The sequence below is a fragment of the Mastigoproctus giganteus genome, chromosome 12 (genome assembly GCF_048544385.1).
Source record: "Mastigoproctus giganteus isolate SK-2022 chromosome 12, ASM4854438v1, whole genome shotgun sequence".
Classification (NCBI taxonomy): Eukaryota; Metazoa; Arthropoda; class Arachnida; order Uropygi; family Thelyphonidae; genus Mastigoproctus; species Mastigoproctus giganteus.
In genome coordinates, this window is record NC_143586.1 from 163,429,104 (window position 1) to 163,455,998 (window position 26,895).

The window sequence follows — 26,895 nt, forward strand, 5'->3', positions numbered from 1 at the left end:
CTAGGAATGGCAAAACTCCTTCTTCTACCTCTGAGGTAAATTGTATGAATGGGGAGAAGCCATTTAAAATATTCAACACCTGATCTTCACTCCCCTTTTGAATAATTGAAAACGTATCATCTAAGTATCTTTTCCAGGGACGCATAGTGAGAACACTAACATTAAATATTCTAGCCTCGAGCTCCTCCATAGCTAAATTAGCTATAATTGCGCTAATGGGAGAGCCCATGGCTGTACCGTTAACCTGCTTATACATGGGAAGTATTATCAAACACCATAGTGGTGCTTGAGAGGCATAATTCTATACCTTTCTCAATATCCTCTAAATTTAATTGTGTTCTAGTATTTAGGGTAGTATCTCTCTGTAAAGTCATGTGTGCACAACGCACTCCATAGTCAATCGGAATACATGTAAATAAAGATGTCACATCGAAAGATATCATAATTTCATTCTCTTCTATGCGTTGGCTTCTTATAAAATGAACAGTCTTTGCTGTCTTTAACACTAAATTCGGTAAGTCCTACTAATGGAGATAATAATTTGGCTAAGAAATCAGTAGTGCATATGTGGGACTGCCTGTAAATGAGACTATGGGTCTAAGTGGTATGCTATTGAACTTATGATTATTTGAAACCAAAAAAAATGTAACTTCAAAGCGTGCAGGTCGTGACTTTTAAGGTTTTTGTAAAGTTATGTTGGTTTTTATTTGATCATTTATGTATTACTAAGCTTTGTTCTTAAAAACCATATTGGAATAATTCCAGCCCTAAATTATGCCTAATGAACTTAGGTATAATTTGGGTTAACTGCCGACTTATTTAAAGAATGGTTTCTAAATTGTTTTGTGCCATCTGTGGAAAACTATTTAAAGCAGAAAAATCTAGATTTGAAAGTTTTATTACTATTGGATAACGGGCCAGGCCATCCAAAAGATTTGTCATCTAAAATGTTGAAGTAATATTCCTACCACCTATTACAACTTCTTTAATTCAGCCAATAGATCATGGCATTATATCTACGTATTTTGTAAACAACTTCATTCCAAATCTATTGAAGTAATGGAGGCGTGGCTCTATTCATAGCTTTATCGCTCAAAGAAGTAAAACCATCAACACGTTGTTATTGGGTTTATAGGAGCATCAGCAACTAAGGCCACATTGCTCTGTGTATATTGTCTGTAAATTGTGTTCTGAGGTAGATTTTCTGTTTTGCTGGAGGAAAAATACAAGTTTCCAGTATAAACCATGCTACACTCGCCTGAGACAGACTATCTCTACCACATTGTGAAAAAGACCCATAAAAATTTCTATCATTATCGATGGGATTCAAACTTGGGTCTTTTCCATCCGGTGTGGGGAATATGGCGATCCTATCAACTGTGCTACCCACGAGGGCACCGTCAACACATGTTGGAAAAATGTATGGCCAGAATCAGTTCATTCAGGAAATATGGTTGAACCAGCAGAAAACAGAATCGGTGCGATAGTAGAACTTGCTAAGTTGGTCGGAGGGAAAGGTTTTGATGATATGATTACTGAAGATGTTACAGAATTAACAGTAGAAAAAGAGACTGGCAAAGCGGATTTGGTGGAAATGGCATTGGAAGTAAACCAAATCAATTCAGAGGATGATGATGATGCAGATGAAAATTCTGAAGTTCCAAATTTTACACCAAAAAACATACGGGAAGGCATAAACTTAGCCGATCAATTAGAATCTTACTTTTGGAATGAAGAACCTTCAGTGGAAAGGAACGCAAAGTTCAAAAGGGAGCGTACCATGCAATTTACAAAGATCTATCAAGCAAAAGCAAACAGTCCCAGATTACTGATATTTTATTAAGAGAGCATAAGATACACGAAATTTAGATGCTTCAGAAGAAAGTTCAGAAGGTGAAGATATTCTGCAGCAGAGAAAATGTTCTCGTTTGAGTGTGCTTAGCAGCAATGAAGAGGAAGAAAATTAAATCAACATACATTATCTGAAATACAGGGTGTTTCAAAAATATTGGTACAAACGTTTATGGGAGGTAGGTAACATCTAAAGGAATGTGAATCGCATAGGAACCCATAACCGGAAACGTCACGGGAAAGTAGAAGCAGAAATACACAAGACAGTAATTAGTGGCAAATATTTATTTGACATAATATTAACAATGGAGTACGAGATGGATGCATTTCATGATGTTACAACAGATGCTCCAAGGTTCCACCATAAGACGTGATGCATGCGTGACACCGACACAGCATGGATTGGCGGACACGGTTGAACACCCCCGGAGTTTCTTTGACAGTAGCAGCAGTGCAGACGAGTCTCGCCACGAGATCCATTTCTGTCTCCACAGGCGATTCATACACGATATATTTGGGGGCCCCTCACAGAAAGAAATCAAGGCTCGATAAATCAATTGAGCGTGGGGGCCAGGCAACAGGTCCACCACGGCCAATCCATTGACGCCCAAAACGCCTGTTCAAATGGTCATGAACACACCTTCCATAATGAGCAGGTGCCCCGTCATGTTGAAACCAAATGTTGCATCTCACATTTGCTTGAACATTGTCAAGTAACCCTGGTAGAACTTGTTCAAGAAAGATCCGATATTTAGCGGAGTTCATGCGGGATGGTCACAGGTATGGACCGACTAAACAGTCACCGACCATACCTGCCCACACATTTATTGCAAAGCGATGTAGTGCTGCATGGGTCGCACACCATGTGGGCTGTCGTGAGCCCACACGAACATTGTGCTGATTGAATAAGCCTTCCCGAGTGAAATAAGCCTCCTCCGTGAACAAAACTTAGACTGGAAAATTCAAAGTCTTGAACACTTTCTTGGAGAAACCACTGCGCAAAAGCCACACATGCAGGATGATCTTAGGGGAGCAGTAATTGAACCCTTTGGAGATGAAAAGGTGTAAGGAATCATTTGCGCCAGACATGCTGTACACTGCAACGAGACACTCGTAAGGCAGAGGCAACGGCACGTGTGCTGGTAGTAGGATTATTCTAGACGGCATTCAACACACTTTTTTCCATGGCGGGAGTTCGTGTCAAACGATTTCTGCCCGCACTACTCCTGTTATCTCTAAATGACCCATAATTGCACAAATTTTGATGCACACGCACAAAAAAACAGTGGTCCGGTACATGTCTGTCTGGGAAGCGTTCTCCATAAATTCATTGAGTTTATGGAGTTTTTTTTATCTGAACCCCAAACACGAGAGGTATTAGAACCTATAATACTTAGTACCGTGCTTGGGTTGGAGGTTGAAAAGACGAAAGAAGATATTTGTTGACATTGGACTTGAACTTCTGTAGATTGTAATTTTCAGGAAATACGTATGAAGGAAGGTTGTTCCAGAAAACGGCAGTTGAATGAATAAATGAGGAAGATGAAAAGTTGGTTCTGTGGGTTTGAAGCTGGACAGAAAATGGATGTTGACTGGTGGCGGCACGTGTTCGGACTGTTTTGAAAGAGAGAGCGGGAATTATAGAAGCCAATTCAAAAGAACAGTGCCCATGGAAGTATCTGTAGAAGAGGCATGCAGCAGAAACAGTACGTCTATGAGAAAGCGAGTGGAGAGACTCTGTTAGAGATGAATCATTAATTAACCTCACTGCCCTCTTCTGTATGGAATCAAGAAGCCTGAGAGAGGTTTTGGGGGCACCACCCCAGATGTGGGAACAATATTCCATGGCAGGGCGGATTTGCGATTTATACAGAGTGAGCAGCTGTTTGGAAGAAAAGTAACGCCGAGAGCGAAAGAGAAAACCAACTTTTTTAGATGCAGAAGAAGCAATATTTGTAATGTGCTTGTGCAAAGAGAGATTAGAAGTCAGGATAATCCCCAAAAGAGATATATCGTTTTGCCTAGAAATCGGAGTGTCACTAAAGATAAGCATAGGAGCAGAAGAATCCTTTTTGCGAGATATAAGACAAGACTGAGTTTTAGAAGGGTTCAAATCAACTAAGTTGTCTTTGCCCCACTGGAGAATTACCTGGAGATCGGCATTTAAGGAATTGGTAGCAGATTTTCGAGAAGGTGAAGCTGTATGAGCAGGAAAAGGTTTCTCAAAATGGAAAGTGGAATGCAATGGGCTATCATCAGCAAAACTATGGATAGGATTTCCAGTCAATGGAAGAAGGTCATTAATATACAAGAGGAAAAGAGTGGGGGAAAGAACTGAACCTTGGGGGACACCATAAACAAGCTTCCATAAGATGGAAGCTTGTTTAGAAGACCTTTATGCCAAACACGATCGAAAGCCTTTGAGATGTCAAGAGCAACTACTTGTGTTTCACCGAACCTTTCCATTGAATTAGTCCATAAATGGGTAACATAAGCCAAAATATCACCAGTGGATCGACACTGACGGAATCCATACTGGCGATCATTGATCAGACGGAAGGTTTCTAGGTAGTTTAAGAGTTGGCGGTTAATTGATTTCTCCATTACTTTAGAAAGAGTAGAAGTAATTGCAATGGGTCGATAATTGGATGGGAGGGATTTGTCACCCTTTTTAGGAACTGGCTGGATATGAGCAAATTTCCAAGCAGAAGGAAAAACACCTTTGGAATAAGAAAGTGAAAAAAGGCGGCAAAGAATAGGAGTAAGTTCAGGAGCACAGGTTTTGGGAACAAGTGGAGAAATACCATCAGGACCTGGAGCTTTCTTAGCATCAAGATTCATCAAAATCCTTCTGATATTCCTTTGGCCAACCGGGCTAGCCAGGTGGGTAAAGTGCCTGCCTGGCAACCCAAAGGTCACGGGTTCGAATCCCGCCTTGGGCTTGGATCAAAGTACTGCAAAAACCTTGGGAGGTGCACTATGGCCACAGAAGCCGATGCGCCAACAACTACCAAAAAAAAAAAAAAAAAAATCTGATATCCTTTTGATGGAAGACCACAGGAGGCATTGAAGGAACCGTGTTGGGAATGGTGGGAGGTGTTTTACCAAGATCATTGATACATGAGCTGGAAGAAAAATGGGATGCTAGAAGGTCAGCTTTATCCTTGGCTGAAATAACAACAGAACCATTTGGTTTGGACAGAGGTGGGAGCAGAGATGGGCAAAAGTTGCGGCCAATAGCTTTGGCAAGAGACCAGAATGCTCGGCCACCATTAGGGCAAGAAGAAAGTTTTTTACTCTTATCCTGTTCAAACTCTAGTTTGGACTGATTAATGACTGCTCTACAATTTTTGCGAGCTTTGGTGTAGGCAGAAAATGAAACTGAAGAATTAGAAACAAGCCAATTACGATAGGCAACATTCTTCTCTTGAACAGCCTTAGCACATTTATTGGAAAACCGAGGTTTAGATAAAGGACGAGATTTTAAAGTGAGTGTGGGATAAAGGATTCCATTCCTGTAAGAATAATTTCGCTGACACGATCTGAGCAAACGTTGACATCAGAAGTTTGGAAACTGTAATCCGACCAAGGAAAAGAAGAAAAGAAGTCTCGCAGGTCATCCCATTTTGCATTCTTGTAATACCAAACAACACGAGGTTGGGAATAGCCATGAGATAAAGGTTCCATTGGAGAAGAGACAATCACCAAGTTGTGATCTGAAGTGCCTAAAGGACCTCTCACTTCGACCGTGTACTTAGAAGGGTTGTTTGTGAGAAAAAGATCAAGCATATTGGCCGTATGATTAGGATTGTCCGGTATTCTTGTAGGTAAATGAACAATCTGTGCTAGTCATTAGTAATTGCAAAAGCCTCAGAATCTCGACCTGATGGGTCGGTGTGACTAGAAAACGGAAGCCAGCTGCTGTTGTGAACATTAAAATCACAAAGGAAAATTACCTCACTGTTAGGAAAGTTGGACTGGAGAAAGTCAAATTGCAAAGAGAGGAAGTCAAAGAGCTTCAAGTGATTAGTGGAGTTGGGAGAACGGTAGAGACAACAGATGAATTTTACACAGTGAGGTAGAGAGATTTTAAGAAAGAGAAGATCAAAGAGAGGAGATTCCAAATTGCCAAGTCTCTGACAGGGAATATCAGAACGGACATATGCACATGTGCCACCTTTGAGGCGAAAGGAATCGTACAGCGAATAATTTGGGCATCTGAGATGAGCACTAATTGAATCAGCCAATAACTGAGATTCTGTCAGAAAAAGTACATGGGGTTTGGCAGACTGCAAGTGGAAATGGACATCGTTGAGATTAGAATTGAGACCCCGTATATTTGTGAAATGAATTAGGAAGTCCTTGGGAAGTTTAGATCTTTTCGCAGATAAGCTTGCTCTATTAGTTTGACAATTCATGGTGTATTCAATAGTAAGAAAAAGTAGGTGGGACATGCTGTATGAAGTAATGAAATTTTTGGATATGGCGTACACGTGGTAAGAATATACCCAGATCCTTGACATAACGTGGCCTCGACAATGCTCTCCCGCATACACCCTACTCGAACTCTCTCTAGTCATTATCTGGAGCAAGATTATACACTAGCTGATCTGGAAGCCTCCTAGAGAGTTACCAATAGGTTCGTTCCGGTGTACTGACTAGCAGCTGGCCTGTGAACACCGTTTTAGAGCTGTACCCTCGAAATGTAAGGAATATTGGATCTCGCCACGACGTTCATCATAACCTCAAAAGTCATCAATCATACTGCATGATGGAAGAGATAGGGAAGGGTTGACCGGAACTTGGCTCTAGAGACTAAACATGGGTTCCACCACTTAAAGCTTCCAATAAGCAAAGTGGTGGTATTTCACCGGTTGATGAGAGTCATCTACCACCTAGTACTTAGCATTAGCATTAGTAGAGGCATTTGATGCAAGAAAGCAAGCTTATGCAGCATCAGCCAAAAAAAAAAAAAAAAAACCCACTTCCACTTCACCCCTCTGTTCGTTCAAAATACCTGTCCAGCTGAGCCTTAAACTTATTTAGGCTATCAACCTCCACCACAAGGGATGGAAGTCTGTTCCACCAACCAACCACCCGCTGGGTAAAGGCAAATTTCCGCACGTCTATCCTACATCTGTCTTTCCTCAATTTGAATTTATGCCCTCTCAGGTGATTTTTCTGAGCTAGAGGAAGAATCCCATCAGCATTGAGCATGCTTAAACCATTCAAGGCTTTATACACCTCTATCAGATCACCTCGCTGGTGCCTAGTCTCCAGACACTGTAATTTGCAAAACTTAAGCCTTTCTTCGTAAGAGCACCCCTTTGTTCCATTCACTAATCTTGTTGCCCTTCTCTGTACTCGTTCCAGCAGCTCTACATCCTTCTTGAAATGAGGCCTCCAGACCTGTATACAGTACTCTAGGTGTGGCCTGACCATCGCCTTATACAATGGAATAATCACCTCCTTATCCCTGCTGGAAAAATTCCTGTATATCATTGACAATACTCCATGAGCTACTCTTGCAGCCCGTCTGCACTGCTCAGAGAACTTCATATCTGCCTGCACAACCACCCCCAAGTCCCTTTCATTCTCTACCACTGTCAGTGTAGTACCACAGAGTTGATACGTTGCTCTGGGGTTGCTGTTTCCCATGTGTAGTACTTTACATTTGTCAATGTTAAATTTCATTTGCCACCTCACAGCCCATCTGCTCAACCTTTCCAGATCCTGTTGCAGCAGCATAGTGTCCGTAGTGTCCTTGACAACCCTGCCAACCTTTGTATCGTCTGCAAACTTGGACATTAAGCCCGATATACCATCATCAATATCATTTATAAATACAGAAAACAATAATGGACCCAACACTGAGCCCTGAGGGACTCCACTAATAACATCAGTCCACGATGAGCAGTGTCCATTGATTACCACTCTCTGTCTTCTCCCCCTCAACCACCCCTTTATCCATAGCAGCAATTTGCCTCCAATGTCACACTGCTCCAATTTGTGTAGCAGTCTTCCATGTGCAACAGTATCAAAAGCCTTTCTAAGATCCAAGTATATAATATCAAAGTTATTCCCTGCATCCAGTTCTTTTGTGACTGCATCATAGTATCCAATCAAGTTGGTCAGGCAAGACTTCCCCTTAACAAAACCATGCTGTGTCTGAGCTATAACTGAAGTCTTGTCTAAATGATCCTGCAGTGCTTCTTTAACCAGTGCCTCCATTAATTTTCCTGGAACAGAAGTTAAGCTCACAGGTCTATAATTACTTGTGTCAGCCTTTTATCCTCCTTTGTGAATTGGGGTCACATTTGCACATTTCCAGTGTATGGGTACCTCCCCTGAGTCCAAGGAAGCTCTCATAATTATGGCTAAGCGTTTGCTTACTTCCTTTGCTGCCTCCTTTAATATAACGTGATAGATCCCATCCACCCCGGGTGCCTTTCTTGTGTTTATCTTCAACAGTTTCTCCTCCACTTTACTCCCAGTTATTTCAAGATTCTGTAGCTTACTGCTAGAGTTGAATACACCTCTGGCATTCCCCTCGCTGAATAACTCCTCATGTGTGAATGTCGATGCAAAATATTCATTTAGTTTGTTGGCTACCTGAGCAGGATCATCAACACTTGATCCATCAATATCAAGTGGACCAATCTGATTCATCCCCTTCCTTCTAGAGTTTACATAAGTAAAGAACTCTTTGCATCCCTTGCCAAGGATTTCTCGTTATCTGCCTTCGCCTGCCTAACCTCCTTTGTAACTTGGTTGCATATCAACTTGTATCTATCATAGGCTTCTGTGTCATGTGTTAATTTGTATGTATCCCATGGATTTTTCTTCTCTGCCATATGCGTCATTAGTTCATCTGACATCCATTTTGGCCTAAACCTTGAACAATATTTCTTAGTTGGTATGTAAAGCCTAGTAGCTTCCAAGATAAGTTCTTTGAATGCTTCCCATTTTGAATTTGCTGTTGGTAACATCATCAGTTGGTCCCACTGTATAGAATTTAAATACTGTCTCAGTCCATCGTAGTCGCCTTTACGGAAGCAATAACCCTTCCCTTTACCCCTAATGGTAGTTACCTCTTTGAGTAAATCCCACTTCAGCACACTGTGATCACTGCCACCTAGTGGTTCATTTATCTGCAGATTCTTAATGCATGAAGAATCACTGCTGATAATCAAATCAAGAGTACTACTCCCTCTAGTTGCCTCCCGAACATGCTGATGTAGAAAACAATCATCCAATAAATCCACAAAAGCCCTGCTAGTGTGTGAGTAACCAGCCCCCAAATTCCAGTCAATATCTGGGAAATTAAAATCTCCCATTATAAGACACTCTGATTTACCGGCCCACTCTATTTCCCTGTACAGTTCCTTATTATACTCATCAGAGTCATTAGGCCTATAGCACACTCCTACTCTCAATTTTGATCTCCCAATGTTTATGTCACACCAAACTGACTCCACACTGCACTGTCCAGCGATGTCGACTGGCTTCACTTCCTTGGTTTTTATGTGTTTCTTAACTAATACATAACCCCTCCCCCCCTCCTATCCTGTCTATCCTTTCTGTAGACGTTGTACTCCCCAAATTGCAGTTCTGCATCCCTTATATCTGTGTGACACCACGTCTCTGATATCCCAACAATATCTGCCTTCGATGTTTTGAGCAATACCTCAAATTCATCAAATTTATTTACTAAACTCCTAGCATTGGTGTACACGCAAGTATACCTGCACCTGTTTCTATTCTTAGCTACCCTAACACAACCCATGTGTTTACTTGTACCGCAATGGCTCCCAGCAGTCTCTGAAATACCATGCATCTTGTTTTTCAGGCTTCTGCTCATTCTAATAGAAGCAGTGCAAGAATCTCTTTCACCTCTGCCAGTGGCTACTGTCAATCTATTGGTCTTTGTCTCCCCCCAAGCTAGCAGTTTTCCGACCCACCTAACACTGCCTCGATAGCATCAGCAAATATTCTTGCACCCTTTCTATTTAAGTGTATCCCAGCACTGTAGAAGCAATCTCTCCTGTTAACAAGTACAGTCCAGGCTGAAAAAAATTCTACCCCTTGAGCCTTGCACAATCTTTCCAGGGCCGAATTGATCGACAAGGCTCTGATCATATACTCCCTCCTATCGTGTCTGGGCAGAATTGCAGACACTTTCAAATTCAACCCTAATTCTCGGCTTTTGTTCAACAGTGACCTGTACTTGTTAAGTAATTCTGCCGGTCTCCTACTCTTAATATTATTAGTGCCAACGTGTACAACTATATCACCTTTTGTGCCCTTAAAAGATGATATTCGCTCTACAACGTCATCAACCTTTGCCCCTGGCAGACATACCCTGGTCCTGTTCCACCTATCTTTTTTACAAAGCATGTTCCCCGTTTCCCTGACAATAGAGTCACCAACAACTACTAGTTCCTTCGGGACCAGCGCATTCTGCCTTGGGGGTTGTCTCTGTGTCACGCGATGCCCAGGTGCAAGCTCTGGCGTTGATGTGGGCAGCTGAGAGCTTGATGGGCTCCTCAATTTAGTTTCTTCGAGGGCATCCACCCTGTCCTTCAAGCTCTCATATAGGCCCACAAGAACGCCGAGTTGTTGCCTGATATCGATACACTCCTTGTATCGCGCACACACAAAGACATCCCCCTTGGCAGTATCATGTCCCGTACCCGATTGCTCTGCAAACATCAAGCAAACAGTGCATTTTATAAGGCTGTGAGTCAGAGGACAACTGCCCCCCTCAGTTCTGCTCTGAGCCACAGCAGTTCCATTAGCTTGAGCCTTTTGCTTTGCTGCTCTGGTCTGAGTCATGATTCTATTAATTTATTAATTAATTATGTTATGTTATTAATTATATTACGTTTGTAATCTAAGTCGTTATATGTATTTATTTAAACGTACAATTTAACTGCTAACGAAGTTCAACTAACGCTATCTAGTACGGTATATGACGTACGGTATGTCTAGTACGGTATCACAATGGCGGGAAAGTTACTAACGGTAGCGGTAGTTACGAATGGTAGTTACAAACACGTGGAAACCCTTACCGATACTTTTACAAGGCCGAGTAAAGAATAAATACACCAAATTAATCAAAAAATCACAAAATAATGTTATACTGCTAAATTTAAATCAAAAGTTTTATAAAAACAATAATTTCAAATCAATAAATAAGAAAAATCCACTTAGCGACTTTGAACACGACCGTCACTAGTAGCCTCGTCAGCAGGCTGCCTGGTAACATAGAGGGGTGGCGTTCCTCCATGTGGTGTGGGCGCCACACCTAGACCCCTGCTTACGTTGGTTCACACCTGGGTGGTCACCCACCATCTACTTGTGCATGGAGGTTATACCCAGGATTACTAACAGTCCCACCATCGTGAAGGTGCAAGCAGAGGATTTGGCTGTCACAGACCATCCAGACTTCACTGAAATTGGGTCCACTTGACTTGAGTGTCCCCCGAATATCAGTTCCATCAGCATTTTAGACTTCCAGGTAGCAAGTACAGCTTGTCTACCATATCTGAGAGAATGTCTGTGACAACCTCAAGGACCAAAGGACCCTTGGGACCCTCAAGGACCCTTGGATCTTAGATTATTATAACTGAGTTCAACTGTATCACAGGTGTTCAATGTGGGCTGTTAATTACTCTGCCGATGCCCCACCTATAATCCAGTTTTTCCCATATTTGGCTAACCGTATTCCTGCTAATACAGCTGATTTTTTTCCAATTGTTTGAGTTCTGTAATATGTTCCTGATATAGGTGGAACATACACCTGGTGAACATTCACAATTCCCCAGAAACTAAAATCTAAAGGAGCCAGATCAAGAGATTATGGGGACCACAAATTTCACTGTCCAGGTTTGCATGAACTTCTTTGTGGTAATATGGTGGTCTTGTTGGAAAATCAACTCACCATCATTGCCATCCTGCAGTTGTGGCAATAGGAAATTCTGTAATGGGTCAAGATATGTGACACCTGTGACAACAGTAGCTTCTGCAGAGAAGAAAGGTCCATAAACTTTATCGATATTGGTATAGTCTGCAGTGATTACAGGTGTGTGATTATTCTGCCATCTACTTCAGTATGCACATTTTCCAGTTTCTGAATAAAACTTTAAAAATGTCCTCTATCACACTGAGGTGATTTAAAATTTGTATCATGTGTCTTATTTACACAATAACATTTTAGCTTTGTAAAAGGTTTGTGGACACCCTCTATTTTTTATTAGACCAGAAGCTTATTAAAAATTAACTGTGAATATTAAAGTAATGATTTAGTTACCTTGAGCTTTTTAACCATTTTTTTTATGATTATTTTTAGTAAAAATAAACTTACAGATATCCGTTTTAAATGGTTTCTCTATATATTTACGAAAGCAAAATCATAGCTGTGATATTGTGTGCTTCGGCAATAAGACAGATATATTTTTGTATTCTTTTTCAATAAAATTAAATAAATACGATGTGATTTTATTATTTTTGTGTTGTTATACTATACTAGGAACAAAACATGTTCCACAATAATTGAGAAAGTTTTTTTCTTTTCTTTTTTTTGAAAAAGGATTAAATTATTATTGTTACCAGATAAAGTAAGAACCTCCTATTTGTTACTTTTACAAGTAAGAAAGACAGAAATACTTGTCATTAGGAATTAAAAGTACTGTTTTCTTAAAGTAACTGTTAAAAAATAGCAGTGTGATCACATGAGTGTTTTTGTGAAAAAGTTGTATCGTTTATATAAAATATAAATAAAAAATATAAAATATAAAATTACTAAAGCTAATATTATTAAACCTATATTACATATGATTAAGTTTTATCACTTCAACATTGTTTTGAATAGCGAACAAGCACCTTTTAGTTTTAGGATAAAAGTTTGTTGTTGCACTGGCCATGGTCCAGTAGTTATTGTATGTGCCCATGTGTAAAGAGGGGACATGCTAGAAGCTGTTGTCCTGAAAATTTGGCTACCTTTAATTAAATATATATATATATATATGCAGTGCGATGAATATATAAACTATTCTGGTATTGGCCGTTTGGAGAGTAAATGGAAATTTATTATTTTATTTTTATTTATTATTTTTTAATCAAAGCTGATATGAGCATTAGGTTTACATCAGCCTCTGTGAGTCACACGGCATCGCACAGATTCTACATAACTCACAGAAGTTAAAATAATATAATGTTTTTTTTAATAAATTAGAGAACTGTATTTTTTTATTTTCTAAAATATACAGAGCACGTATGTTAAAAAAATTATAAGTAAAATTCAAATTTACTATTGTTATAGATATATATATTTGTTTAGGGTAGACTGGTTCGTGCTCCAACTCCATATCCAAAGGAACTGAAAGCCCATGCTCGGCATGCAAGAAATTATGCTTTGAAAAAGCAAGGATCTAAGGATTCTGAGCAAGGTGAAGCTGAGAAAGAAGAAGTTGCAAACTTTCAGGTGAGAAGCTTATAATTTTTATTTTGTACGTGAAATGAGATTGGTCATTATTAGTAACAGCAGTGAAGTATGATATCCTTGTGATTCACTAAGTGATTGAAAAGTACATAATTTCAATAAGGGAATTTTTATTTTTCAGTGCATTTTTTTTTTTTTTTTTTTCTGTTTTTATACAAGGTATGTCAAAATTATGTTAACACTTATATAGAAAAAATTGTCAAAATTATGTTAACACTTATATGGAATGAACATTTGAATTTTATTTTATCTGTGAAGCTTGCCACCACTCTTGTTTCTTCTAGTGTTAACCTATCTGCCATTATATCTGAAAAAAATAAAACTCAAATGTTTATTCCATATAAGTGTTAACATAATTTTCACAATGTTTTTTTCATATAAGTGTTAACATAATTTTAACATACCCTGTATTTATTCTGTTTCTATTTATTCATTTATTATTATTTTTTGTGCATTTGAAGAAGAAGAAATCACATGTGATTAACATAAAATTATCAGAAACTTCATGTTGCACCATACAATTAACCTTAGATGTATTTCATTATAAACAAAAGGTAGTTAATAAGGAAAAAGACCTAAAGAGTAATTGTTGAGTTCATACATGAATTTCTCTACATAGTGAAGCAGATGCCTAAAACTGCACATGTGGTAAAGAAGAAATTATTGAAGTTAATGGTAAAGTTGCATTTTGAATACCGCATACAAGTCTGAAAACCTTATTTTAGAATGGAGGTAGTTCTGTTAATAAGACTTCATAGAAGAGTGAATTAAATAGTTGGGAGTGGGGTAAAGAACAAAAGTAATCATTCAAAGAAAGAATGGCATAAGCGTTAGCATTAGTAGAGGCATACGATGCAAAAAAGCAAGACTGTGCAGCATCAGCAAAAAAGCAAGATTGTGCATATGCAAAAAAGCAAGATTGTGCAGCATCAGCCAAAAAAAAAAAAACCCTCCCATCTCACCCCTCCATTCGTTCCAAATGCCTCCAGTTCAGCCTTAAATTTATTTAAGCAGTTTAAGAGTTGGTAGTTAATTGATTTCTCCATTACTTTAGAAAGACTGGAAGTAATTGCAATATGACAATAATTGGATTGGAAGGATTTGTCACCCTTTTTAGAAACTGCCTGGATATGAACAAATTTTCAAGCAGAAGGAAAAACATGTACGGAATCTTCTTCTTCAAGAGGAGTGTTTCAATTTACAGTGGGGTTCCTTGGCCTACAAATTATTTTTTGGTAGGAATTTTTCCCACCACAAAGTGCGGTTCAAGGTGTCTTGGACAGTTAAACCTCGGGATGTCATGCACTCCCATACTCCATCCATCCATGTCCTCCTAAGTCTTGTTCTTCTCCTTCCTGCAGGTATCCATTCCAGGATTACCTTTGGATATCTGGTTCCTTCCATTCGTTTTACATGTCCATACCATGTTAAATGCTTTTATTCAATAACAATAATATTATTTTTTCACTTACATTTTTTAAAAATTTTTTTAATCTATGGAATAAGTAAGTAAAAAAGGTGATACAGAATAGGGGTAAGTTCAGGAGCACAGGTTTTGAGAACAAATGGAGAAATACCATTAGGTACCAGAGCTTGTTCTCCACACCTATCCTCTTGAACTTGCTCCTGTTGTGTATTAGCTTTTTTACTTTTTTATTTCATAGATGTTTTTCTTTCAACTTGAAAAAGGACTTCTGTCAAATGGATGTCAAAATCCTTTTGACGGAAGTACCACAGGAAATATTGAATGGAGTGTACTGGGAATAGTGGGAGGTGGTTTACCAAGATCATAAATACACGAGTTGGAAGAAAAAATAGGATGCTAGCAGGTCAGCTTTTTCCTTGGCTGAAGTGGCAGTAGAACCATATGGTTTTGACAGAGGTGGGAACAGAGATGGGCAAAAGTTGCGGCCAATAGTTTTGGCAAGAGACCAGAATGCTTAGCTACCACTTGGACAAGAAGCAAGTTTTCTACTCTTAGCCTATTTGAAATCTAGATTGGACTGATTAATAACTGCTTTACAATTGTCATGACTTCGCCGTAGGCAGAAAATGAAACTGAAGATTTGGAAATCAGTAAATTATAATATGCAACATTCTTCTCTTGAACAGCCTTAACACATTTATTGGAAAACCAAGGTTTATATAAAGGATGAAATTAAGGTGGAGTGTGGAATAAAGAATTCCATCCTTACAAAAATAATTTCACTGACATAATCTGAGCAAACTTTGACATCAGAAGTTTTTAAACAATAATCTGATCAAGGAAAATAAAAGTAAAGAAATCTTGCAGATCATCCCATTTTGCATTCTTGTAATGCCAAAAAACACAATGTTAGGAATGGTCATGAGATAAAGGCTCCGGTGGAGAAGAGACCATCACCAAGTTGTGATCTGAGTGCCTAGAAACCATATATTTTTCTCACAAACAACCATTCTATATACATAGAATGGTTGTTTGTGAGAAAAAGATTAAGTGTGTTGGCTGTGTGGTTGGGATTGTCTGTATTCTAGTAGGTAAATGAACAATCTATGCGAGGTCATTAGTAATTGCAAAAGCCTCAGCATCTCGACCAGTTGGGTCCGTGTGACTAGAAAATGAAAGCCAGCTGTAGTTGTGAACATTAAAATCACCAAGGAAAATTACCTCACTGTTAGGAAAGTTAAACGGAGGAAGCAAAAGATTTCCAATGATTAGTGAAGTTGGGAGAACTTCACTAATCATTGGAAATCTTTGATAGAATGTGTTAGAGAGATTTTAAGCCAGAAAAAATCGAAAAGAGGAGATTCCAAATTACTAAGTCTCTGACAGGGAATATCAGAATGGACATATGCATAAGTACCACGTTTGAAGTGACAAGAATCATACAGCGAATAATACAGACAACTGAGATGAGTAGTGGAATCAACTGATAACTGAGATTCTCTCAAAACAGTTTGGCAGACTGCAAGTGGAAATGGACATTATTGAGATTAGAACTGAGACCACGTATATTTGTGAAATGAATGAGGAAGTCTTTGGGAGGTTTAGATCTTTTTGCAGATGTTTGCTCTATTAGTTTAACATTTGCTTTGTCAGATTATTGTATTCAGTAGTAAGAAAAAGTGTAGGGGTGGCATGCTGTATAAAGTAATAAACTTTTTGGATGTGGCATACACATGGTAAGGATATACCCAGCTCCTTGACATAACATGGCCTCTACAATGCCCCCCCTCCCCTACATTCACGCTACTCAGATTCCTTCCAGTCACTATCTGGTAGAGTAGAGTCAGCATGATATTGCACTAGCTGATCCGGAAGTCTCCTAGAGAAGTTACCAATAGGTTCAGTCTGGTGTACTAACTAGATGCCAGCCTGCAAACACCATTTTAGAGTATATTCCTTACATTTCGAGGTACCCTCGAAATGTAAGGAATATTGGATCTCGTCGTGATGAATCATAACCTCAAAAGACATGAATCATACTGCATGATGGAAGCGATGGTGTAGGGTTTACCACAGCTTTTCTGTGGACACTAAACATGGGTTCCACCACTTCAAGCTTCCAATAAGCAAAGTGGTTGTATTGCACCAGTTGATGAGAGTCATCTACCAGTTAGTATTGCCTGGTAACACAGAGGTCTGGTATTCCTCTGTGTGGTGTGGGTGCCACACCTCGACCCTGCTTAAGTTGGTTCACACTTTGGTGGTCACCCACAATGTGCTTGGTGCCGTATTTATTTCAGAATTTGCACATGGGGGTTATATCCAGGGTTACTAACAGTCCCACCATTGAGAAGGTGCAATCAAAGGATTTGATTTCACAGCCAATTACCAAGGTCTTGGTAGTAGTTATGTCTTAAAGTAGAGTCAAAATTACATTATGATTACTGCCACCTAGGCTTTTTTTATCTGGATTCTTAATGCAGGAGGTATCACTGCTGATAATCAGATAAAGAATATTGCTTTCCCTCATTGCTGCTCTCGAAGATGCCGATATTATCCATTAAAATGTTATCCATCAATCCAAATTGAGAAATGTCTTGGTAGTGTGCAAGTGGCCAAATTACAAGTTGCAGTCAGTATATAGAAAGTTAAAATCTCTAATTATAAGACATTATACTTTATTGTCCCAGTTCATTTGTCCATATAGTTGTTCGTTATGCTCATCAAAGTCATTTAGTCTAAAACACACTGCTGCACTCATTTTTGTTTTCCCAGCATTTCTCTCACATCAAACTGACTCAACATTGCACTGTACATCAAGGAGGAGAGGGCCAGATGTATATTGAACTCTAACAGGGAGTTAAATTATTTTGTAATAACTGAGAGCAAAGTGGAGGAGAAATTATTGAAATTAAACATAAGAAAGGCACCTTGGGTAGATGGGATCTATCCAGTTATATTAATGGAGGTGGCAAAGGAAGTAAGCAAACCCTTAGCCATAATTATGAGAGCATCCTTGGACTCGGGGGGATGTCCTCAAGGACTGGAGATGTGCAAATGTATCTCCAATTCACAAAGGGGGATCAAATGGTGACACGAGTAATTACAGACCTGTTAGTTTGACTTCTGTTCCAGGGAATATAATGGAATCACTGTTTAAAGAAGCCTTGCAGGACTATCTAGACAAGACAGCAGTGATAATTCAGACACAGCATGGGTTTGTTAAGGGGAGGACTTGTCTGACCAATTTGATTGGGTACTATGATTTGGTCACAAAGAACTGGATGCAAAAAATAATTTTGATATCATATACTTCAATTTCAGGAAAGCTTTTGATACTATTGCACATGAAAGACTACTGCACAAATTGGAGCAGTATGGCATTAAGGGCAAGTTGCTACAATGGATAAAAGAATGGTTGAGTGGGAGAAGCAGAGAGTGGTAATCAGAGTATACTGCTCTACATGGACTAATGTTATTAGTGGTGTCCCTCAGGGTTCGGTGTTGGTCCCCTTGTTGTTTTGTATATTTATCAATGATACTGATGAAGGTATATCAAGCTTAATTAGCATTAGCATTAGTAGAGGCATTTGATGCAAGAAAGCAAGCTTATGCAGCATCAGCCAAAAAAAAAAAAAAAAAAAAAAAAACACTTCCACTTCACCCCTCTGTTCGTTCAAAATACCTGTCCATCTGAGCCTTAAACTTATTTAGGCTGTCAACCTCCACCACAAGGGATGGAAGTCTGTTCCACCAACCAACCACCCGCTGGCTAAAGGCAAATTTCCGCACGTCTATCCTACATCTGTCTTTCCTCAATTTCAATTTATGCCCTCTCAGGTGATTTTTCTGAGCTAGAGGAAGAATCCCATCAGCATTGAGCATGCTTAAACCATTCAAGGCTTTATACACCTCTATCAGATCACCTCGCTGGTGCCTAGTCTCCAGACACTGTAATTTGCAAAACTTAAGCCTTTCTTCGTAAGAGCACCCCTTTGTTCCATTCACTAATCTTGTTGCCCTTCTCTGTACTCGTTCCAGCAGCTCTACATCCTTCTTGAAATGAGGCCTCCAGACCTGTATACAGTACTCTAGGTGTGTCCTGACCATCGCCTTATACAATGGAATAATCACCTCCTTATCCCTGCTGGAAAAATTCCTGTATATCATTGACAATACTCCATGAGCTACTCTTGCAACCCGTCTGCACTGCTCAGAGAACTTCATATCTGCCTGCACAACCACCCCCAAGTCCCTTTCATTCTCTACCACTGTCAGTGTAGTACCACAGAGATACGTTGCTCTGGGGTTGCTGTTTCCCATGTGTAGTACTTTACATTTATCAATGTTAAACTTCATTTGCCACCTCTCAGCCCATCTGCTCAACCTTTCCAGATCCTGTTGCAGCAGCATAGTGTCCGTAGTGTCCTTGACAACCCTGCCAACCTTTGTATCGTCTGCAAACTTGGACATTAAGCCCGATATACCATCATCAATATCATTTATAAATACAGAAAACAATAAAGGACCCAATACTGAACCCTGAGGGACTCCACTAATAACATTAGTCCATTGATTACCACTCTCTGTCTTCTCCCCCTCAACCACCCCTTTATCCATAGCAGCAATTTGCCTCCACTGCCACACTGCTCCAATTTGTGCAGCAGTCTTCCATGTGCAACAGTATCAAAAGCCTTTCTACGATCCAAGTATATAATATCAAAGTTATTCCCTGCATCCAGTTCTTTTGTGACTGCATCATAGTATCCAATCAAATTGGTCAGGCAAGACTTCCCCTTAACAAAACCATGCTGTGTCCGAGCTATAACTGAAGTCTTGTCTAGATGATCCTGTAGTGCTTCTTTAACCAGTGCCTCCATTAATTTTCCGGGAACAGAAGTTAAACTCACTGGTCTATAATTACTTGTGTCAGCCTTTGATCCTCCTTTGTGAATTGGGGTCACATTTGCACATCTCCAGTCCATGGGTACCTCCCCTGAGTCCAAGGAAGCTCTCATAATTATGGCTACGGGTTTGCTTACTACCATTGCTGCCTCCTTTAATATAACTGGATAGATTCCATCCACCCCAGGTGCCTTTCTTGTGTTTATCTTTAACAATTTTTCCTCCACTTTACTCTCAGTTATTTCAAGATTCTCTAGCTTACTGCCAGAGTTGAATACACCTCTGGCATTCCCCTCATTGAATAACTTCTCATGTGTGAATGTCGATGCAAAATATTCATTTAGTTTGTTAGCTACCTGAGCAGGATCATCAACAGTTGACCCATCGATATCAAGTGGACCAATCTGATTCATCCCCTTCCTTCTAGAGTTTACATAAGTAAAGAAATCTTTGCTGTTTTTCTTCGCATCCTTTGCCAAGGATTTCTCGTAATCTGCCTTCACCTGCCTAACCTCCTTTGTAACTTGGTTACAGATCAACTTGTATCTCTCATAGGCTTCTGTGTCACGTGTTAATTTGTATGTATCCCATGCATTTTTCTTCTCTGCCATGTGCCTCATTAGTTCATCTGACATCCATTTAGGCCTAAACCTTGAACAATATTTCTTAGTTGGTATGTAAAGCCTAGTAGCTTCCAAGATAAGTTCTTTGAATGCTTCCCATTTTGAATTTTCTGTTGGTAACATCATCAGTTGATCCCACTGTATAGAATTTACATACTATCTCAGTCCACCGTAGTCGCCTTTACGAAAGCAATACCCCTTCCCTTTACCCCTAATGGTAGTTACCTCTTTGAGTAACTCCCACTTCAGAACACTGTGATCACTACCACCTAGTGGTTCATTTATGTGCAGATTCTTAATGCATGAAGAATCACTACTGATAATCAAATCAAGAGTATTACTCCCTCTAGTTGCCTCCCGAACATGCTGATGTAGAAAACAATCATCCAATAAATCCACAAAAGCCTTGCTAGTGTGTGAGTGACCAGCCCCCAAATTCCAGTCAATATCTGGGAAATTAAAATCCCCCATAATAAGACTCTCTGATTTACTGGCCCACTCTATTTCCCTGTACAGTTTCTTATTATACTCATCAGAGTCATTAGGCCTATAGCACACTCCTACTCTCAATTTTGATCTCCCAATGCTTATGTCACACCAAACTGACTCGACACTGCACTGTCCAGCGATGTCAACTGGCTTCACTTCCTTGGATTTTATGTGTTTCTTAACTAATAGCATAACCCCTCCTCCCTTCCTATCCTGTCTATCCTTTCTGTAGACATTGTACCCCCCAAATTCCAGTTCTGCATTCCTTATATCTGTGTGACACCAAGTCTCTGAAATCCCAACAATATCTGCCTTTGATGTTTTGAGCAATACCTCAAATTCATCAAATTTATTTACTAGACTCCTAGCATTGGTGTACACGCAAGTATACATGCACCTGCTCTTCCTCTTAGCCACCCTAACATAACCCATGTGTTTACTTGTACCCCAATGATTCCCAGCAGTCTCTGAAATATCCTACATCTTATTTTCCAGGCTGCTGCTCATTCCAATATAAGCAGTGCAAGAATCACTTTCTCCTCTGCCAGTGGCTACTGTTAATCTATTAATCCTTGTATCCCCCCAATCTAGCAGTTTTCCGACCCTCCTAACACTGCCTCGATAGCATCAGCAAACATTCTTGCACCCTTTCTATTTAAGTGTATCCCATCCCTGTAGAAGCAGTCTCTCCGGTTAACAAGTACAGACCAGGCTGAAAAAAATTCTACCCCTTGAGCCCTGCACAATCTTTCCAGGGCCGAATTGATCGACAGGGCTCTCATCATATACTCCCTCCTATCGTGTCTGGGCAGAATTGCAGACACTTTCAAATTCAACCCTAATTCACGGCTTTTTTTCATCAGTGACCTGTACTTGTTAAGTAATTTCGCTGGTCTCCTACTTTTAATATCATTAGTGCCAACATGTACAACTGTATCACCTTTTGTGCCCTTAAAAGATGATATCCGCTCTACAACGTCATCAACCTTTGCCCCTGGCAGACATACCCTGGTCCTGTTCCACCTATCCTTTTTACAAAGCATGTTTCCCGTTTCCCTGACAATAGAGTCACCAACAACTACTAGTTCCTTTGGGACCAGTGCATTCTGCCTTGGGGGCGGCCGTTGTGTTGCGCAATGACCAAGTGCAAGCTCTGGCATTGGTGTGGGCAGCTGAGAGCTTGATGGGCCCCTCACTTGTAATCCTTCGAGGGCATCCATCCACCCTGTCCTTCAAGCTCTCATATAGGCCCATAACAATGCTGAGTTGACGCCTGATTTCCTTACACTCCTTGCATCGCGCACATACAAAGACACCCCCCATGGCAGTATCATGTCCCATACCTGACTGCTCTGCAAACATCAAGCAAATAGTGCATCTTAAAAGGCTGGGATTCAGAGGGCAACTGCCCCCCTCAGTTCTCCTCTGAGCCACAGCATTCCCATTAGCTTGAGCCTTTTGCTTTGCTGCTCTGGTTTGAGTCATGATTTCGATATACTTTCAATAAAAATTTCAATTTCAGTATAAAATGAAATCCTAAACTTGTGTCCCAACACAGTTATAACGCTATATTTATGTTTCAGTAACGAGTGTTATCTACGAAATCTACGAGTGTTATCCACGAAATCTACGAGTGTTATCTACGAAATATTTGTTTCAGTAACGAGTGTTATCTACGAAATCCCTTTATATAACTTCCGTATCAAGTTATGTATTAATTATTTATTTTTACTAATTATTTATATTTCTTAACCTAAGTGGTTATATGTATAGTTAAAAGTACAGTTTAATTGCCAATGAAGTTCGACAAGATTAATAGATTTTACTGATTAATTTTCGCGTAGCAATGGCGGCTATTTACGATCGGTAAACACGTGGATTTGATACCCTTTCCGATACTAAGTAATACCTACAAAATCTCTATCTAAGTTACTTTAAACTTAAGTACCGTAAATAGGAATATAAAGCTACTCTAGAAAATAAGTTAATATGTCAATTTAAACTAATAAAGCAGAAAATAAATCAGAAAAAAACTTCTCTGTTCCAAGAGCGGCAGAAAGGCACATCCACACAGGCAACCCTCGTGCTCAGACTCGAGTTGTTAATAACAATGACAGTATGCTGCTGCAACAGGATCTGGAAAAGTTGAGCAGATGGGCTGAGAAGTGGCAACTGAAATTTAACATTGACAAATGCAAAGTACTGCATATGGGTTGCAGTAACCCTAAAGAAATGTACCAACTTGGTTGTGTTACACTCAGGGTAGTGAAGAATGAAAGAGACATGGGGGTAATTGTGCAGCCAGATATGAAGTTCTCTGACAGTGCAGACAGGCTGCTAGAGTAAGTTATGGGGTCTTGTCAATGATATACAAGAATTGTTTGAGCAGGAGCTGTACTGCATACATACAGCTGTGGAAGCCTCATTTTAGGAAGGATGTAGAATTGTTAGAAAGAGTACAGAGAAGGGCAACGAGACTGGTGAATGGAACAAAGTGTATGCTCTTATGAAGAAAGTCTGCAAATTGCAGCTTCTAGAGACTAGGCACCTGCGAGGTGATCTGATTAAGGTGTATAAGTCCTTGAATGGATTGAGCAGGCTTATTGCTGAGGGAATTCTTCCTCTTGGTCAGATTGCAAAGCTGAGGGGGGCATAGATTCAAACTGAGGACAGGCAGCTATAGATGTGCAGAAGTTTGCGTTTAGCCAGTGGGTAGTTGATTGCTGGAACAAACTTCCATCTGTTGTTGTGGAAGTAGATAGCTTAAATAAATTCAAGGCAGAACTAGACAAACATTTGGAATGAATGGATCAGTAAAATGGAAAGGTTTTTTTTTTTTTGTGGCTGATACTGTATAAGATTGGTTTCTTGCATGATATGCCTCTACTAATGCTAATGTCAGCTGGCTGCTCTTCCTTAGATCATGTGTGCTTCTGAACAGAGAGCATATCTTTCTGACCCCCCCCCCCAACCACCATCATGTCCTGTCTGCTTTTCTGTACACATTGAAATAATCATATTCAATTTTCACACCTCTTATATCTGAGCGGTAAAGCGTTTTGTGTCTGACAACCCTATGGGTTTTCCAAATCTTCGTGTTATGTACTCCCTTTGTGTAGCACACAACTCTGTAAAGGCCAGAGGTTTTTCAAAAAGTGTAAGTGTGTTGTTGTGTCTTGTAATGTCATGTTATGTTTTTTTCTTTTTAGTCATTGCTCACGCTTTGTCCCGAGGAGGCAAGTCAGGCAGTAGAGGGATCTCATATTTACCTGCCATGTAATTTCAGAAATGGCAAGGGTCTATATATATGCACAGTAGAATGTTGGTTATCAGAAATAATTTGAAAGGCTGATTTTTCTTCTTCTTCTTCTTCTTCTTCTTTTTTTTTTTTTTTATTAATGGTAATATTTGAGACAATTGTTTATTATGGTACGAGGATATTTCTTGTCTGTCTTTTTACATCGTATATCTGGTGAAATATTGGATTAGGACTAATGGGTTTTCTTGGAAAACATGAATGATAGAGTTTAGTTATTTGCTTCCGTAAACCCAATTTTCCATTACATATTTTGTGCTCTTCATTTCATATTATGTTTAGTTTAGCTCCAGATTCTTACCGAATCTGGAGCTAAACTAAACTAAAATTTTCTCAAAACTGTGTGAAATCTTATTTTTCTGTTTTTTATGGTAAAATGTCAACGAAACTAAACAGCACTGAAATGGGCAGAAAACCAGGAAGAATGCGATATAATCAAATTGATATTATTAAGGAATTTGAGAGATTTCATAGTTAAAAAAAAAAAAAAAAAAAAATTCACAACAAACAAAACAAAAAACAATCGAACATTATTTTAAAAAATTACTTTGATTTTTTTTCCACATAAAATTTGCAGTAAAATACCTATCTGAATATACATACATATGTAACGTGTAAATTTTTAAATTATTATTATTATTTTTAATTAAATAAATTCTTTTTTTTTTTTTCGTGCTATTTAAAGTCTTTTTCTTTTACCTTAATACATTATAACAGAATTTATTTAATTTTACCTTACATTCGATTATCCGGAAAATTTTGCTATCCGGAAGAGGTCTGACATTAATTTTCTGGATAATTGCCACTACTGTATAAATAAAAATGGAGCATTGTAAGTTAAAGCCGAAATAGAGTTTTTAAATTTAGGCACTAGTTAAGGTTAATTTTTGATAAGGGGCAAACATGGTAAGTTTCTTAAGTTGGATTAGGGAAGAGACTGTAGGCTGGGGGGGGGAATCATAGAAATATGGGGACAATAGGGAAGATGACCCCAGAATGTCAGTGAGGACAGGCCCCGTCAGGGAGGAAGGGTTCTATCTTCCTGTTCTATCGTCTGGGTTCTATCTTCCTCGTTGGGAGGAAGATAGAACCCAGGATCCTCCTCCTCCCCTGCTTTGGGATGGGATTTAAAGGAAACTGGGTTTGAGTACCCAGTTCAGATCGCCAAATAGCATGTCAGCAACCAAGCTGCAATATCTCCATTGGTGATCGTTGTCAGGTCCATGTATGTGCCGAATCCAGTAGGAAAGTCAAACAAACTGCTCATACTGCTCTGGCAGTGGGGAACCCACCAGGTGGGGGATGTAATCTTCCCCCTTGCTCAGTGAGGCGTGTGTGAGAGACACATTTACTTTATTCATAATCTGCATTCTCACTCTACCTGCATTCTATTTTCATACTTTTTTTCTGATATTTTATAATAATTTTTTTTGTTAGGTGATATATATATATTCCCCCCCCCCACACACACACTCACTCATCCTTTTTCTCACGCACTAGGCGGGGTGCAATGGTGTGTAATGTAAACGTAAATAAATACTATTGCATTAAGCTAAATAAGTAAAAATATAAAAGCTTAAACTAGGATTAGTATGTACTTAACTGTAACATGGTTTGTGTTTTTCTTTCTCACACACTCTCATTCATTCTTCTGGCTTTCATTTCATTTGTTTGACTCTTGCTTTCTGCACTACACTCTTTGGGCACTTCAACTTACTGTTATTCTTCAATTGTGGTGCAGGTCTAGCCGCAAGTGTTTTGCAGGTTAGGGGAGAATGTAGTGATAGTGTTTGTGTTATTAGTATATATAAAGTAATGTAAGTTATTATTAACTTTGTTTCCTTTCGGACAATTACGTTTGCTCTTTCACTCATTCCATTTCACCATAACCCTCATTCACTCTCTCTCTCTTTCCCTCATGCTGGGTCACTCTTTCTCTCACCAAAACTGACATTTATTCCCTTTTACCATAATTCCTAATTCACTCAGTGCCCAGTCCATTCATTGTCTTTCATTCTAATTCATTCTTCATTGCATCCCCTTGTGGTGCCTCTAGCCAGGTGTGCAGGAGCAGCAGTGCGTAACACATGCTCCTTGATTAGACCGGCGTTCGAGCCCGTGACCACCAAATACAGAGGATGCGAAAGGTCAGGGAATGACCACTGCATATCCCCAGAGCAATATGGCCTTAGTTGCTAATGCTTGTAAAAAAAAAAAACAAATAACAATAGCATCCCCTTGCTACCAGCTTACTGATATTTTTTCAGCTAATCTGCTTCCTGGCTGCTTGCACATCTCCTTCCCCCTTCATGGTTACTTATTTGGTGTGGGGACCCCAGGTTCCTACACATGGCAGGGTAGTCCTGAAGGTACCCAGGTCAATCCGGTTTTGTCGTGTCAGGTTTCTGCCAGTGCACAGAATACTGCTATTGTGACAGTTTTTAAGTTTCGGCATGGTGGGAGACATGTGCAATTTTAACTATTGATTATTATTTAATTGCTGGGGAGGGGGTTGAATTGCTCTTCTTTGGATAGTTCTGTGCATTTTGAATACTTTCTGTGTGAAGATTGTAAAGGCTTTATAAGTTTCCTCCTCTATGATGATCAGATGTCCTCCCCTGGGAAGGGAGCCAGTCTGTGCTATTAGCTGTGTTTTGGGGATGTCATAAATTATACATTCATATGGAATGTGTGCTCAGTCTTCACTCTCGTCACAGATGCAGTTTGGGTCATCAGTCAGCCCTAAGGATACAGTAATACCCCAAAGTTATACGATAGGTGG

General features: G+C 39.5%; 1 protein-coding gene across 3 annotated transcripts in view; it reads left to right on the forward strand.

Moving 5' to 3' along the window:
- LOC150077559 (uncharacterized) overlaps positions 1 to 26,895 on the forward strand; it is a 536,301-nt gene that overhangs the window by 181,807 nt on the left and 327,599 nt on the right. For all 3 annotated transcript variants that reach the window (XM_090386199.1, XM_090386201.1, XM_090386200.1), the window contains exon 14: positions 13,193 to 13,336. In XM_090386199.1, the coding sequence (XP_090242325.1) occupies positions 13,193 to 13,336 (144 nt within the window). The remainder of the gene's footprint in view (positions 1 to 13,192; positions 13,337 to 26,895) is intronic.